The sequence below is a fragment of the Nannospalax galili genome, unplaced genomic scaffold (assembly GCF_000622305.1).
Source record: "Nannospalax galili isolate Female #2095 unplaced genomic scaffold, S.galili_v1.0 scaffold277, whole genome shotgun sequence".
Classification (NCBI taxonomy): Eukaryota; Metazoa; Chordata; class Mammalia; order Rodentia; family Spalacidae; genus Nannospalax; species Nannospalax galili.
This window is the reverse complement of record NW_008340240.1, coordinates 1212212-1225332: the sequence shown is the minus strand read 5'-3', so window position 1 is coordinate 1225332 and position 13121 is coordinate 1212212. Positions and strand designations below refer to the sequence as shown.

Below are 13121 nucleotides of genomic sequence, written 5' to 3'. Positions count from 1 at the left end.
CCAGGCACCTTTACAAAAGAAAATTCCCCAGGTAATTATACTTTACACGTAAGATAGCTGTGGGCTGGTGAGATGGCTCAGTGGGTAAAGCCTTGCCAAGCCTGACTGACCACCTGATTGGATCCCTGGAACACATGTACTAGAAGGAAAGAACTGAATCCTACAAGTTTGTCCTCTGACATCCATACACGCAATACATGCAGGGTAGCATATACATACATACATATACACACTAAATAAATGTAATTTTAAAATAATTATAGTTGTAAACAAGAGACAACATCTTTCCCTCTCTATTTCTGTAGTATTAGAAGGAATGGAAATATTTTTTAAAGAAGGTTCATGAAGCAAGCAATCAACTAATATTGAGTAATTAATAATAGCTGATTACTAATATCACTGATTCACTACAGCACTTTCATAAAGTTTGTTCCCTTTCACAGTATGACAAATAAATAGAAAACTGAGAACATCCCTACTCTCCTCTTCCTCTTCCCAGTATCCCAGCATGGCTTGGCACTTGGGAACACCTGTCAATCAATCCTGAGACTCTGAACATTTTTTTAATGTTGTGACAAAATATATGTGGCATAAAACATAGCATTTAACTACCTTTTAATGCACAGTTCAGCATCATTGGGTGTAGTCCCATTGCCCATTGTTTACAACCATCGTCCCAGGCCTCTCCAGCTCTACACCTGCTGCACACCCAGTTCCTCCATCTTTCTGCCCCTTGGCCACCTCCATTCTACTTCATATCACTATGTATTTGACTACTCTGGGTATTTCATACAAGTGGAATCACGATATTTGTCCTTTCTGAAATTAGTTCACTTAGTGAAATGTTTGCCAGGCTGATTTAGGTTACAGCACAAGTCAGAACTCGCTCCATAAGGGTAAGCACGGAGTTGTTGCTGTCATTTGGCTCTTGTGATTAATGCTACCAAGAACACAGATGTGTAAAACTCTGAACTTTTTACATGTACCTTAGCCAGCCACCATTTTTAACCAGAGAGTCTCACCTCAAAGAGTCTGGTGTGGTATACTAGTTTCTAAGCTGACTCCCACTTCAGGTTCTTGGGTAATCCTTTGCCATACAGTGGGGACAAGATCAGTGACTATTTCCTCACCAACAAAACACAGAAACACTGGCGGAGGATCACCCCAGGTTTTTATGACTTTTTCTAATCAACTGTAAAGAGACTCCCCTGCTGCCTCAAGAAGTGTCCAGTGGGGGGAGGCCTATGAGATTGGCACTCAGCAAGGAACGCTCTCAACAGCCCCCAACAGCCTCAAGGTGCGGAGAGCAGCCCCCAGCTGACCAGCAAGAAAATGGGGACCTCAGTCTGTACCCACAAGGAAATTAATTCTACCAACAGTCACATGAGCTTGGGACAGAACCTCTCCCTCTAGAAAACTCTAGAAAGGAAAATAGCTTGACTGTAGACTTGTGAGACTGAGCAGTTGACCTAGCAAAGCATGCGGGACTCCAGACCCAGGAACTCTGTAAGACTTCAAATTCGTGTATTTACATTGCCAACTATGTGGTAATTTATTATGCAACAACAGAAAACTAAAGTCCTTGGGTTTCTCTGAGCGGCTAGTCCTAACACAGTCAAATATTGTTGGGTTCTGCTCACTTTGTCTCCCCTTCCCTCTTCTCATGTGGAGAGAGGGAGTTGGGGCTCTGATCTTTCATTCTTCTCAGAGCTTGATCTGAACACCTCCAAAAAGATATCAAAACTGCTGCTTGAAAATTAGCCCCCCAAGTACCAAATACTCAGTACTTGATATAACAAAACAGAACCCTGAAAGGATTGAATAAATATAGGGGCCTCCTGACCACTCATACTTTGTGTAAACTATACAAAAATATTCTCCAATTATTCCTAGTTATAGATTTCTTTAAAATTAATTAGCAAGTAAGATTGCACTGAAAAAAATTACAACTAAAAATACTTTGGACAAATTATTTTAAAGTGAGATTTCAAAGCAACAGGTTTAGTTAAGTAAGAAAGGTATCTTTTGAAATTAAGGTATTTTCATGTGGTTTAAACACCCAGATTTTGCTTTGTCTTTGCATCTTTTTAGAACTGCATTGCTCTTTAAACTGAGCAGGCAGACACTGAGCAACCGTGGCTGGCAGAGAAGGGGGCTTCTGGGAACGGACTGAAGGCTCCTGGGAACAGACTGGAGGCTTCTGGGAATGGACCGCAGTTCATGAGAACACCAAGGCCAGTGCAATGCTTCGCTCTGACCCAACAAGCGTGGGAAGAAAGTCACTGCCTGTTCAACTGTATTGTTTGCACCACTGTCCTTCTGGGTACATAGTAAGGAAAGGGACAGTGTCTAGAATAGCACGGGATGCTTCTGAGAAAGAAAAAAAAGCATTAGATAAGAGTTCTCTGTTTCAGATACCACTGAGAAGATGAAGTGAGGCAGCTCCTGTCCAGATCTCCAGGACAGAGGTTCAAACACAGCCCTGCTCAATTCCAAACCTGTTTAGAACCAAATAGGTCCACTGCAGCTACAAATCTCCGGTAAATTCAAAAGATAGAAAACAAATGAAATAAGCATTGTCCAAGTTGCTCTGATTAAGTGTCAGTTGTCTTAACATTTGGGTTACACAAGCTTTAAAAACTACAGGTGATGACGATGGACTAGGCAGGCTTGCTAAGCCTCAGATAATAGTACTTTGTGTATTCAAAATGAAACAGTGGCATAACCGTATTTAGGTCCTAAGCACAGCCTGGCCTCTGATACTGGTGTCCCAGAGCAGTCATACAGTGTGGCATGGGAAGACGAGGAAGATCAGTGAAGAAAAAAATAGGGGAAGGGAAAGCAATATAAACAAAATGAGAAGGGAAACGAAAGTGGAGAGAAGATCAAAGGTTGATCTTCATTGATTGAATAATTATACATGGACTTAAATGTGTTAGTCTGAAGGTGTAATTTTGGACCATACTACTGACTGCCAGAATCCAAAGCCACTGGTCAGAATCCATACAGTTTTTGTGTAGCATGAAAATATAAAAATAGTATAAAAAGCAGCGCTCCCTCCTAGGCGTGTGGCTGACAAGGCAGGGTAGGCTCATTGGGGTCACCACCGTGCTTACAATGAACTTCAGAATATTCAAGACGATGGCTCTTCAAACCTTCAGTGCTTTCCAAGGTTTCATTAAACATTTGTCCTAAAACCTAGCTGCTGACAGCCTGGAAGTGAAAATTACAGTAAGAAGGCAAGAAGGGCAGAAATGAACAAAGCAGGGCAATTGAGAGTTCAGAGGGGGCAGCCATAGGGAGGTTGAGTGCGCACAGCTCAGGGCCCTTTCCCTCCTAGAGAAGACAGAGGCCGGAAGTGGGAGGGACCAGATGCCAGCACCTGCAGAGACTGCCAATTTAATTAACTGCATCTAGATGACAAGGCGGCTGCCACTTAACTTTAGCCATTTCTTAAAACTCCTCCGTACTGTTTCACCTCCCCTTCTTTGAAGTTCACCGCACCCTTCACCCACCCCAGTCTCCAGCCTGCTTACAGAACCCCTGAGGGAAGCCATTTCATGCTGTAAGCCGCATCTTGTTGAGAATACACAATTGACATCAGGCAGACTTAAGCTGGACACCTACTACAATGAATTATCAATACTACAAGCTTGGGCGACACTGATCAGTTCCTCTTTTCAATTTCACCTTTGGTAAAACTGAGAAATAACACATAGCTGATTAGACAAGTCCAAAGAGACCATAAGATAATGTATGGAAAACAACCAACAGCTAATAATTACATGATAACGTCATTTACCCATCCTATCCCTCCGCAGCGAACCTGGATCTGGGTACATTATTGCTATAAATCATAACCTTTGTTTCCACACACACTGACGACTTCCACTGGACCAGGCACCCGGTGATCTTTATTCACCACTTCTGGCTATCAAATCACCAAACAGTTCGAGTTCTGTTTTTCCATGACTTATATTGAGAACTCAGGTTTGCTTTGGGTTTTGTTGTTGTTGTTGTTGTTGTTGTTCATTTTTTGGTTTTGTTTGTCGGGGGGAGGTGGGGAGTAATTTAGTTTTTTACAGTATTGTGCTTTCATTTTTTATATGTATTTTTGTTGATTTTTTTGTATTTCACATAATACATTTTAATCATATTTAGACTTCCTTCCCTACCTGCACTCTCCATAGCCCACTCACTGGATTTCATGCATTCTATTATATATGTTAAAGCCTGTTGAGACAAGTTTGTGTATAACATCCCTCTGTGTGAGTTCATCCTTTAGAGCCTGTTCAGCCTATCTAGCATCATTCCTGTAAAGAAGAGTTTAGTGTCTGAGTACTTTGCTTATATGTATTTAGGTGTACTGTATGTGTAGTACCCTTGGAGGCCAGAAAAGAACTTCACATCCCTTGGAACTGGAGTTATGGATGGTTATTAGCCTCCATGTGGGTGCTGGGAGCCAAATCTGGGTCCTCTGCAAGTGTAGCCAGTGCTCTTAACTGCTGAACCATCTCTCCACCCCAAGCTTTGCTTTTCTAAAAGTAAGGTTAAGTTGGGGCTGGCAAGATGGCTCAGCAGTTAAGAACATTGGTTGTTCTTGCAGAAGACCCAGGTTCAAATCCCAGCACCCACATGGCAGCTAACAACTGTCCATAAATCTAGTCCCAGGGTATCTGACAGCCTCTTCTGACCTCCGTGGGCATTGTGTGACATGGGTGCACTTACCTATATGCAGGCAATGCACACATACACATAAAATAAAAATAATCTTTTCTTTAAAAAGTAAGGTTAAGTTAGCACTACTTTAAATACACATAGCAGCTTTTAAACTACCAAGCTGTTAAGTAGAAGACTATATGGACACTCTTAAAATTTCTACTTGTTTATATAAAAATAAAGTATAAAAGCTCTCCTGTAAGAATGTGTAAATAACTAATTCACCTCCCCCCAAAAAAATTTCTGTACTGTAAACTGGTAACAGAGAAGCCCCTTCTGGAAGTATAATTTTCAGGGAGAAATAAAAAAAAATTTATTTTTTAGTAATCACAGCACATAAAAGTATCTATTTTAAATTATTTAATATTTAACTTTATATAAGGCTTCACAACTAAATTATGAAAAGAAAAGGCCCTCTTCTAATTCTCATGTTAGAAAAGTCACATATAGGCATGGCTAAACTGCCTCCTCTGAATTCTGGTTCTAAAATTAAAAGCCACATAACTTTAAACAAATGGCAAGTTATATAATTCCACATGCCTCAGTTCTCTCATATGTAAAATGGGGGTGTGATAACCTTACAGGTTTGTTGTGAGCATTCTATGTATCCACATCCAGGAAGCCTTCAGAATGGTGGCTAGCAGATTACTGGCATATCAATATTATTTCTTTCCTTAGAAACATTCTTTTTCAATAAAGGAAATGCACTTCTCGATGCACACCCATTGCGCTGCACTGTTTTAGAACAGAAGCACAAACAATAGCTGCATACTCTTCCTCCCTCCTTTCTACATCTTGCTTAAATGTGTGACTCATCAGAGTTTTCCACTTTTACCTATTCTGTTCCTAGGGTGGGAGTGACAGATAAAACTAATTGTCCTTCCTAAAACTGGAGTCAGCATCTGAAGTCACATGGCAAGTCTTTGTTTTATCTTTCCTTTTCACAAAATAACAATAGTTTCAAATGATAGTTTAAGCATTCTTAGCAAAAGGCGCTCATACCAGCGACTTGCCAGATGTCTCTGATAAATTTGCTGTGTTCCACCAGACATTCAGCACGAGCTTGTAATTTTGCTCTGCCAGAGCTGGAGTTTGCTAACCAATGACTACATAAACAGAAAACTCAATTTCAGTGACAGGTCTGACCTTTGGATGCATGACTATCTTGGTGCTCATGGCACCTCAGACATGGACAATTATGCTGAGCCCTTCCCTGATTTCAGCCTTGAGAAGCACTGGACTCACCCAAGGAACTACATATGACCCTCCATGTGCAACACAGCTTGGGTCAAGCCTGTTCTCCATGCCCTTTACTCAAAGGCATGAGCTCTGAGGACACAGTTCTTAGTAAGTACTGGTGCAATGTGTGGGTCCTGCTCAGCTCCACATGGAAGGGGTAGAAAGCACCATTATGACTAAATGCTCAATAGGGTATCTTACCAGAGAGCAGTCTAGTGCCTGAACTGTGGGACCTGAAGCCTGCGGGTAGATCTACCCTATCGGGACAGAACACAGAGCAGCACTGGTCTCAAATTCAAGTCTTGTTTCTCAGTCTCCACTCTGCAACCTTCTGTGATATATTTTACCTGTGTGCCTGTCTCCATACTCTTTCCAGAAAGAAAGTAGTATGAAATGGTCTCCAAGCTTCCTCTAGGCCTGAAGTCTTCTGATGTTCACCTGTATTACATTTAATCAGATACCAAAACATTTAATAGAATGTAGCAACTTTCATGTGAGTTTTAGAATGCTTCAGTAAAGCTGAGTGCCTATCACAGAAGCAGGCTTCAGATGTCTGCTTTGGAAGATCTAAAATGAACCAGAGGCTCAAGACCAAGTCTCTACAAAGGGTCATGCAAGCTCAGTGTCACTTTATAAGGATTCTGCTTTATGCCCACTTCTGTTTGTCAAGCACATTCACATTTTCTGTGACTTTATCTAAAACTCCATGCTGGTCTTACTTTGTCTTTAAAGGATTCCCAAAACCCAATAAGTCATAATTCCTATCACAGACAATAGGAAAGAAAATATATATATATATATGTTCTAAAATGGCAATATTAAATAACCCTTAGACACATGTCAGTATATAACTTTATAAATAATTAAAACTAATAATTAAAAATAATTCATTTCCTTAATTGTATTATCCATAGTTCGAGCACTTAATAGCCACATTTAATTACTGGCTACATAGTGACAGCACAGGTTACAGAACATTTCCACCACTGCATAAAGTATACTGGACAGTAGTGAATTACTCTGGAACCAGATTCCACAGTGCCCCTGAAGTGCCATTCCAAGTTCCCCCACTTAAAGCAGTTGTGCAGGTTTCCCTTTCAGACACACTTGGTACATCCAGGACAACAAAGCTGGCAAGAGCTGGGGCTGCCTTGAAGATTGAGCACAGAGGCTTCAAAAATCACAGGCTGTTGTGAGCTATAATTCCTTGTGGATAATGGAAAAGCCAAACTCTCAAATTCTTAATTTTCCATTCCATCAAATTTTATTCTCTTATTTCTTCTAATGATGCATAGTCCCCTCATACTGTTGATTTTAAGAGAGGTGGGACTCTGTCTCAGTTTCTCACACAGTCTTAAGTAGTCACCAGTGGTATTCTTTAAAAAAAAAAATAGAAAAATGGGGACTGGAGAGATGGTTCAATGGTTAAGAGCAGTGGCTGCTCTTGCAGAAGACCCAGATTCAGTTCCTAGCACCTATAAGAGTAATAAATAAAATATAATTTTTGAAAATAGCAAAATGATGTTCAATGGTTTTCTGATTTAATGTGGAAAGCAAATTTATCTAAAATGTAGTTGACACATCTATATTAGGTAAAATTCAGAGTTTAAATTCAGCCAGGAAACTTTACAAAAGCTCAAAAAATGTGAGAACCTAAGGATGAACCAAAGAGTCATTTTAACTGAATAAGTTCTTGTATCTCCAGCAGGTCCAGTTTGGAAAAGTGGCCAAACAATGCACTGTGTATATCAGCCTTCATTAGCAACAGGCATCCCATATTCTTAGTGTTCCGACTTCTAGAACATTGTTTCCTATAAAATTTCTTCATAGCTTACAAAAAAGAGATACAAAGATATTCAAGATTTATTTTGGTTTTTCTCTAAAATTGTAACTATATGGAAACAGAAAAATTGTTAATGTTAAATACTTTTGAAAAACTAAAAAGTTACATCTTTGAATTGATGAAGTTAGTCCAGTTTTTACAGACCTAGAAAGAGATAGATTTCTACTTTTCAGCAAGGGAATTTGAGGCACAAGCCATTCAGTGAAAGAAAAGTGATTCCATATTCTTACCTAATTATTTAATCTACCACCATGAGTTTCTGTGAAAGCAGATGAAAATTGCTAGAGCATCAATCTACATGCTTTTTTTAGGACCAATCATTAAAAAATCAATTAATATTTTGATCTCCAGCATGCAAAAGGAAAAAATCAATTAAGTCAGTTTCTTCATCCTAACCTTGACATAGATTTGTACCCATCTGGCTTGCCTTTGAGGTGAAGGGAGTCATCAATAATCCTTACTCAGCAATCACACTTCCTTCCCCTTGTCCCCTGCACTACAGACAGAAGAAACAGAATGGGTTCTGGCTCAGAAATTAAAAGTGTATAACTAATAATTTTCCTGGTCTTCTAATAACTAAACTGACAAAGCAGTTCAAAACAATAAGCTCATCTCAGATTATTCAGCACTAGGATGATGGTGTTCTGCCTCCAGATGAGCACAACTCTTTGGACAAACAAACAGATCCTTGGTTTCAAGAGGAGAAATATGGTAGAATGTGTAGGGAAAGGTGAAAGATAAATTAACATTAAATTTTCTTATATATTGTCCTATATATAAACCATACTGCTGTTTGAAAAGATTTAAGGGAGAAGCAGTAAATAATCTACTACACATACCCACATACATGCCTTTATATATTGTAGCATACTGCATAGCATATAATTATATGCATATATATCAAAATATGAGTATACCAAAAGAATACTGGACAATATGCAAGTTTTGAAAAATACACGTTTGTAACAACTATAATTTATGACTTCATGATATTAAAACAATTATTTTCAAAGGAATAGATAAGAGCTTTCTAAACGAACTAATATTACATTTTTTTGGCCTAATAAAAGAAACTATGGAAGGTGGCGAAGCAGGAGGGGAGGGGAGAAGGGATCTAAATTTGATTAAGATATATTTTACGCAAAGCTCAAAAACTCAAAAAAATATTAAAAATGAAAAACTCTTCTAAAGCCTAGTATTAGATTTCTTTCAACTACAGAATCTTGATTAATAATCCAGGATGACTGTTTTCCTTTCAAAAATGTATTGATCATTCACTGTACCAAGTGCTGTCTACAAATTGAAGAATTAAAGCTCCCTTCATAATTTTGTTGTCAAGAGTAATCATTTATTTGTTTAAGGTGGATGCTTTGTTTTGATTTATGTTATTTGTGCCTGTGAGTAAATTAAAATTTGATTTAATTTCACAGATCTTGCACAGAGACACAGGCTTAGCCAAGACATTATCAAGGCACACACCTCATGTCAATTAATAAATACCTACTCATTTAAAAACAAGGAAAAAAAGGAACTCTAACTCTTTCTAATTAATCTTTTCTTGTCAGGAAAATCAAACTTTAGTCAGAAATGTGTATATGCAAGCTGACATACACAGAAGAATACATAGAATATAGTGGTGAATATTTACATTTTCTTTCAAAAATCCAAATTTTTGTTCCAACCATAAATGAAAGATGAAGACTCCAACACCCTAATTTCTCAATTTCATCAATACAACTTTGTATAGATGTGTTGAAATATCACACGGCACCCCATAAATATGCAAAATTATCACGTTAATTTAAAACATTCAAAGGAGGGTGTGGAAGCACAGGCCTGCTGTTAATCCCAGCACTTGGGAAGCAGAGACAGGCAGATCTCTATGAGACTGAGGCCAACCTGGCCTACATAGCAAGTCCCAGGCCAACTAGAGCTACCTAGTGACCACAAGGAAATTCTTCCAACAGCTGGTCAGTTACTCTTATGAACTCACAGCAATGGTGACAGAATGCACAAGTCCTATGCAGGTTCAAACCAGACATCTCAGCATAGACATGAAGAAGTGGGTAAGAAATCCCAACACAACCTAAGGAATAATTGACGATTGATGTCTGCTGGGAAAGGCCAAGACAGTGCCTTACAAGGATGGGACTCTCAGTGGGCCCAGTGAATGGACCCACACTGAAGGACATTTGAGGACACAAATCGGACCCTATGGGCCATATTATATATTTCATATATGTGTACATATATATATGTATATCATGTACATGAAAGTACATTAAATTGGACAGAGAGCATTGAGGGAAGGTACAGAAAGGGGAGGAGACCCAAATACTAGCAAACTATATTGTGTGAAAATTGCAAAATTTCAATAAAAATTAAAAATACTAAAAGCCAAAAAATAGACAAGGGAAAGCAATCTAATTTTTTAAATGAATTCTCACTTTTAATCATTCCCTCTGCTTCAAGTACTCTTTCCACCTAATTTCCACTCAATTTTGTCCTTTGTGTCTGAGCTAAAGGTCACGTCATCCATCAGCCAGGGCTTCCTGACAATCCCACTTCTTTCACCTTCTTTCTCCCAGACACTACCCACCACACTGCCGTTACTCGTTGAGTCATTTATCCCAATTAGTAATTACTCACTCTTCATCTGTTTCTGTGTGTGCTATCTCCCCCACAAGAAGGCTCACTGTTTATTTTAAGCACCCAGCATGGTGGCTGGCAGGGGCAGCACTCAGCACAGATTGTGGTTGAATGAATGAAGTCATCCTCCCTTGAGCCTCCAGCATGGCCCTTCCAGAACACAGGCAGACCAAAGGCTAAGAAGTGGATTTTGCTAGATGTATTCAATCCCACTGTGCTTTGTGTACATTTTAAAGTCTACTCCACTGGAAAGAGAATCGAAGACTTCCTAAGTACCTTTTCACTCCTGGGAGTTTCCAGAAAACAAATGACTTCCAGTGAACTCAGCTCCTTAAGTTTTATCTCTCTGTATCTATATATGTCAATCCCCAGGTAAAATGAAATTCCTACTTTAAAGACAATTTCTGTAGAATGAGAGAAACATTTCCAAAGCACATCCTTTCCAGAAAGCTCTCCACCCCTGCCCTTGACTATTTGGGTAGCTTCACAGACACCCTTCTGGTCTTTCCTCATCTGAAGGCCATCTGAATTAAAAGACCACAAGAACTTCTTACCTGGAATCCTTTCTGACTCTTGCTTTCTCAAAGGAGAACTCAGGGGGTTTGTTGAGGTCATAGGTACGGGTGGTTGGCTCTGCAGATACCCCAGCCTTTGCTCCCCTCCTGCTGTGGAGAGAGACCAATCCTGAGGTTTTTCGGTGGATCTCCAGAGGTACTTTTTCTGGAGAGACCTGCAGAGGGCTTCCTCCCTGCACATGAACTACGTCTTGCAGCTTGTTCAGCTGGATGCATTTGCTCTGCAGTTCCTCTGTAAGCTCCGCGATGGCCACAGTCTGCTTAGCCAGCTGCTCCCGCAGCTCCTTCAAATGGTACTCGCGTTCCTGGATCTCCACATCCTTCCTCCTCAGCTCTCGCTCCAGCTCTGCCACCTTGCTCCGCAGGGCATCAGTGCTGAGGTTTCCTGAGTGGCCATCTGGATGCTTAGAATGTTTGGGTTTCACTGAACCATTTCCCATGTTGCTCACGAACCTGAGAGAGGACACAGAATGACTGAGTGAAGTTCCACTTTCCAATAGCCCTGCTCTTTCCATTCTGCTTCATTGAACAGACATAGTGCATCATTCTTTGACAAGCAAGAATCCCCCCATGCCTCCAGAAGTACACTAAAGATTGTTTTTTTAGCCCTCTGTAAACAAGAGTTAGCATTTGAGTTCATTCTTCTCTGTCCTTTTGGCAGTACAAGTATTACACCTGAGCACTTTGTACAACTGGCCAGAGTTACCTGCTGTTCTCTTTGGTGGTTCTCTCTTATCACAACAAGACTACAGTTTAGATGTCAGCATGGCAGAGATTAGATGCAAAGGAGCAGCTACAGTGACAGAGGCTTGAAATGTCACAACTCTCCCACCCCCGCTGCGGCAACAGTTCAACAGTTAAAAAGATGCCCCTGATTTAGAAATAACACATCTGCATTCCTCACAGGATGAAGGCAGATTTGATGTTGCTTTTTAGCAGCTTTTTCCTGCCTTATGCACTAGGTAGTGCTGCTTTTCTAATAATACGAGCCATTAAAACCTTCTGGATTGTGATCTCTTACAAGAAAACAGAAGTATGGGGATTCTTCTATATATTTCAGTTTAGGTCCTGAAGTCAGATTGTCTAAAAAGTCAAGACCTGTGGTGAGGTAAAGTTCTATTAAGAATATCCTTGACTCCTATCCTCGGGCCTCTTGGGGAACACCGCTTCTGGTCCTGGCCCCACCCTCACTTCTCTCTGCGTCCCTGGACCTGCACCACCAGCTAACTCTCCTAGCCTGCACTCCTATCCTCAGGCCTCTTGGGACCAACTGAGTGCCTTTCTTGGGCCCCAGGAGCACCGCTTCTGGTCCTGGACCCCCCCTCACCTCTCTCTGAGTCCGGGACCTGCACCACCAGCTAACTCTCCTAGCCTGCACTCCTATCCTCAGGCCTCTTGGGGTAAGTCTATAGCGCAGCCCTCCGCACCTTGACTCCCCAAGCCACATTCACCCTTCCATCTCCCCTGCTGTTCGCTACCCCTAGTTTGGGACCTGCGCCATCCCTAGACTTGGGGCCCCAGACACCGGGGAAACCAATACTGATTCCTGACCATTCTCACCCAGACGAACATAGTGCCTTTCTTGGGCCCCAGGGGCACCGCTTCTGGACCTGGCCCTGACCTCACCTCCCTCTACTTCCGTGGTCCTGCGACACCTGCCAGCCTCTTGCTGGGGCTGGCAGCCTCTTTCTGGGGCTCCGAGGCTTACCTTGCCTCTCCCTGATCCTTTGCATCAAGTACAACCCAGCTACTCAATCCACTCCCTGGGAAATCTTGGAGCTTCTTCCCACCCCATCTGCCTTTGCATCCCTGCATGGCACGGCCACTGCCAGAGTCTCAGGTCAGTCCAACACCCAAGTTCCTGAGGCCAAAATCATTCTTAGAAGATTCCAGACCTAAGGAGAAAATCTGAAAACTTCTGACCCACATTGGAATTGGGCCACCGCGGAACTTCTGAAAACAAAATCAATCCAGCCATGACAATATAAAATCAAAAGAGAGAACCGGAAGCTTAGACGAACCAGCTCTTCATACCCAAAAAGTAAACCACAAAGACACATAAAGTTCAAAAAAAGAAGCAGAACTAAACTTGAAGG

The 13121-nt window shown here is 41.0% G+C and overlaps 1 protein-coding gene across 2 annotated transcripts in view; it reads right to left on the bottom strand.

Moving 5' to 3' along the window:
- Prkg2 (protein kinase cGMP-dependent 2) overlaps window positions 1–13121 on the bottom strand; it is a 122221-nt gene that overhangs the window by 86225 nt on the left and 22875 nt on the right. For both annotated transcript variants that reach the window (XM_008835385.2, XM_029564627.1), the window contains exon 2: window positions 11005–11478. In XM_008835385.2, coding sequence (XP_008833607.1) covers window positions 11005–11465 — 461 coding nt within the window. In that variant the 5' untranslated portion in view covers window positions 11466–11478. The remainder of the gene's footprint in view (window positions 1–11004; window positions 11479–13121) is intronic.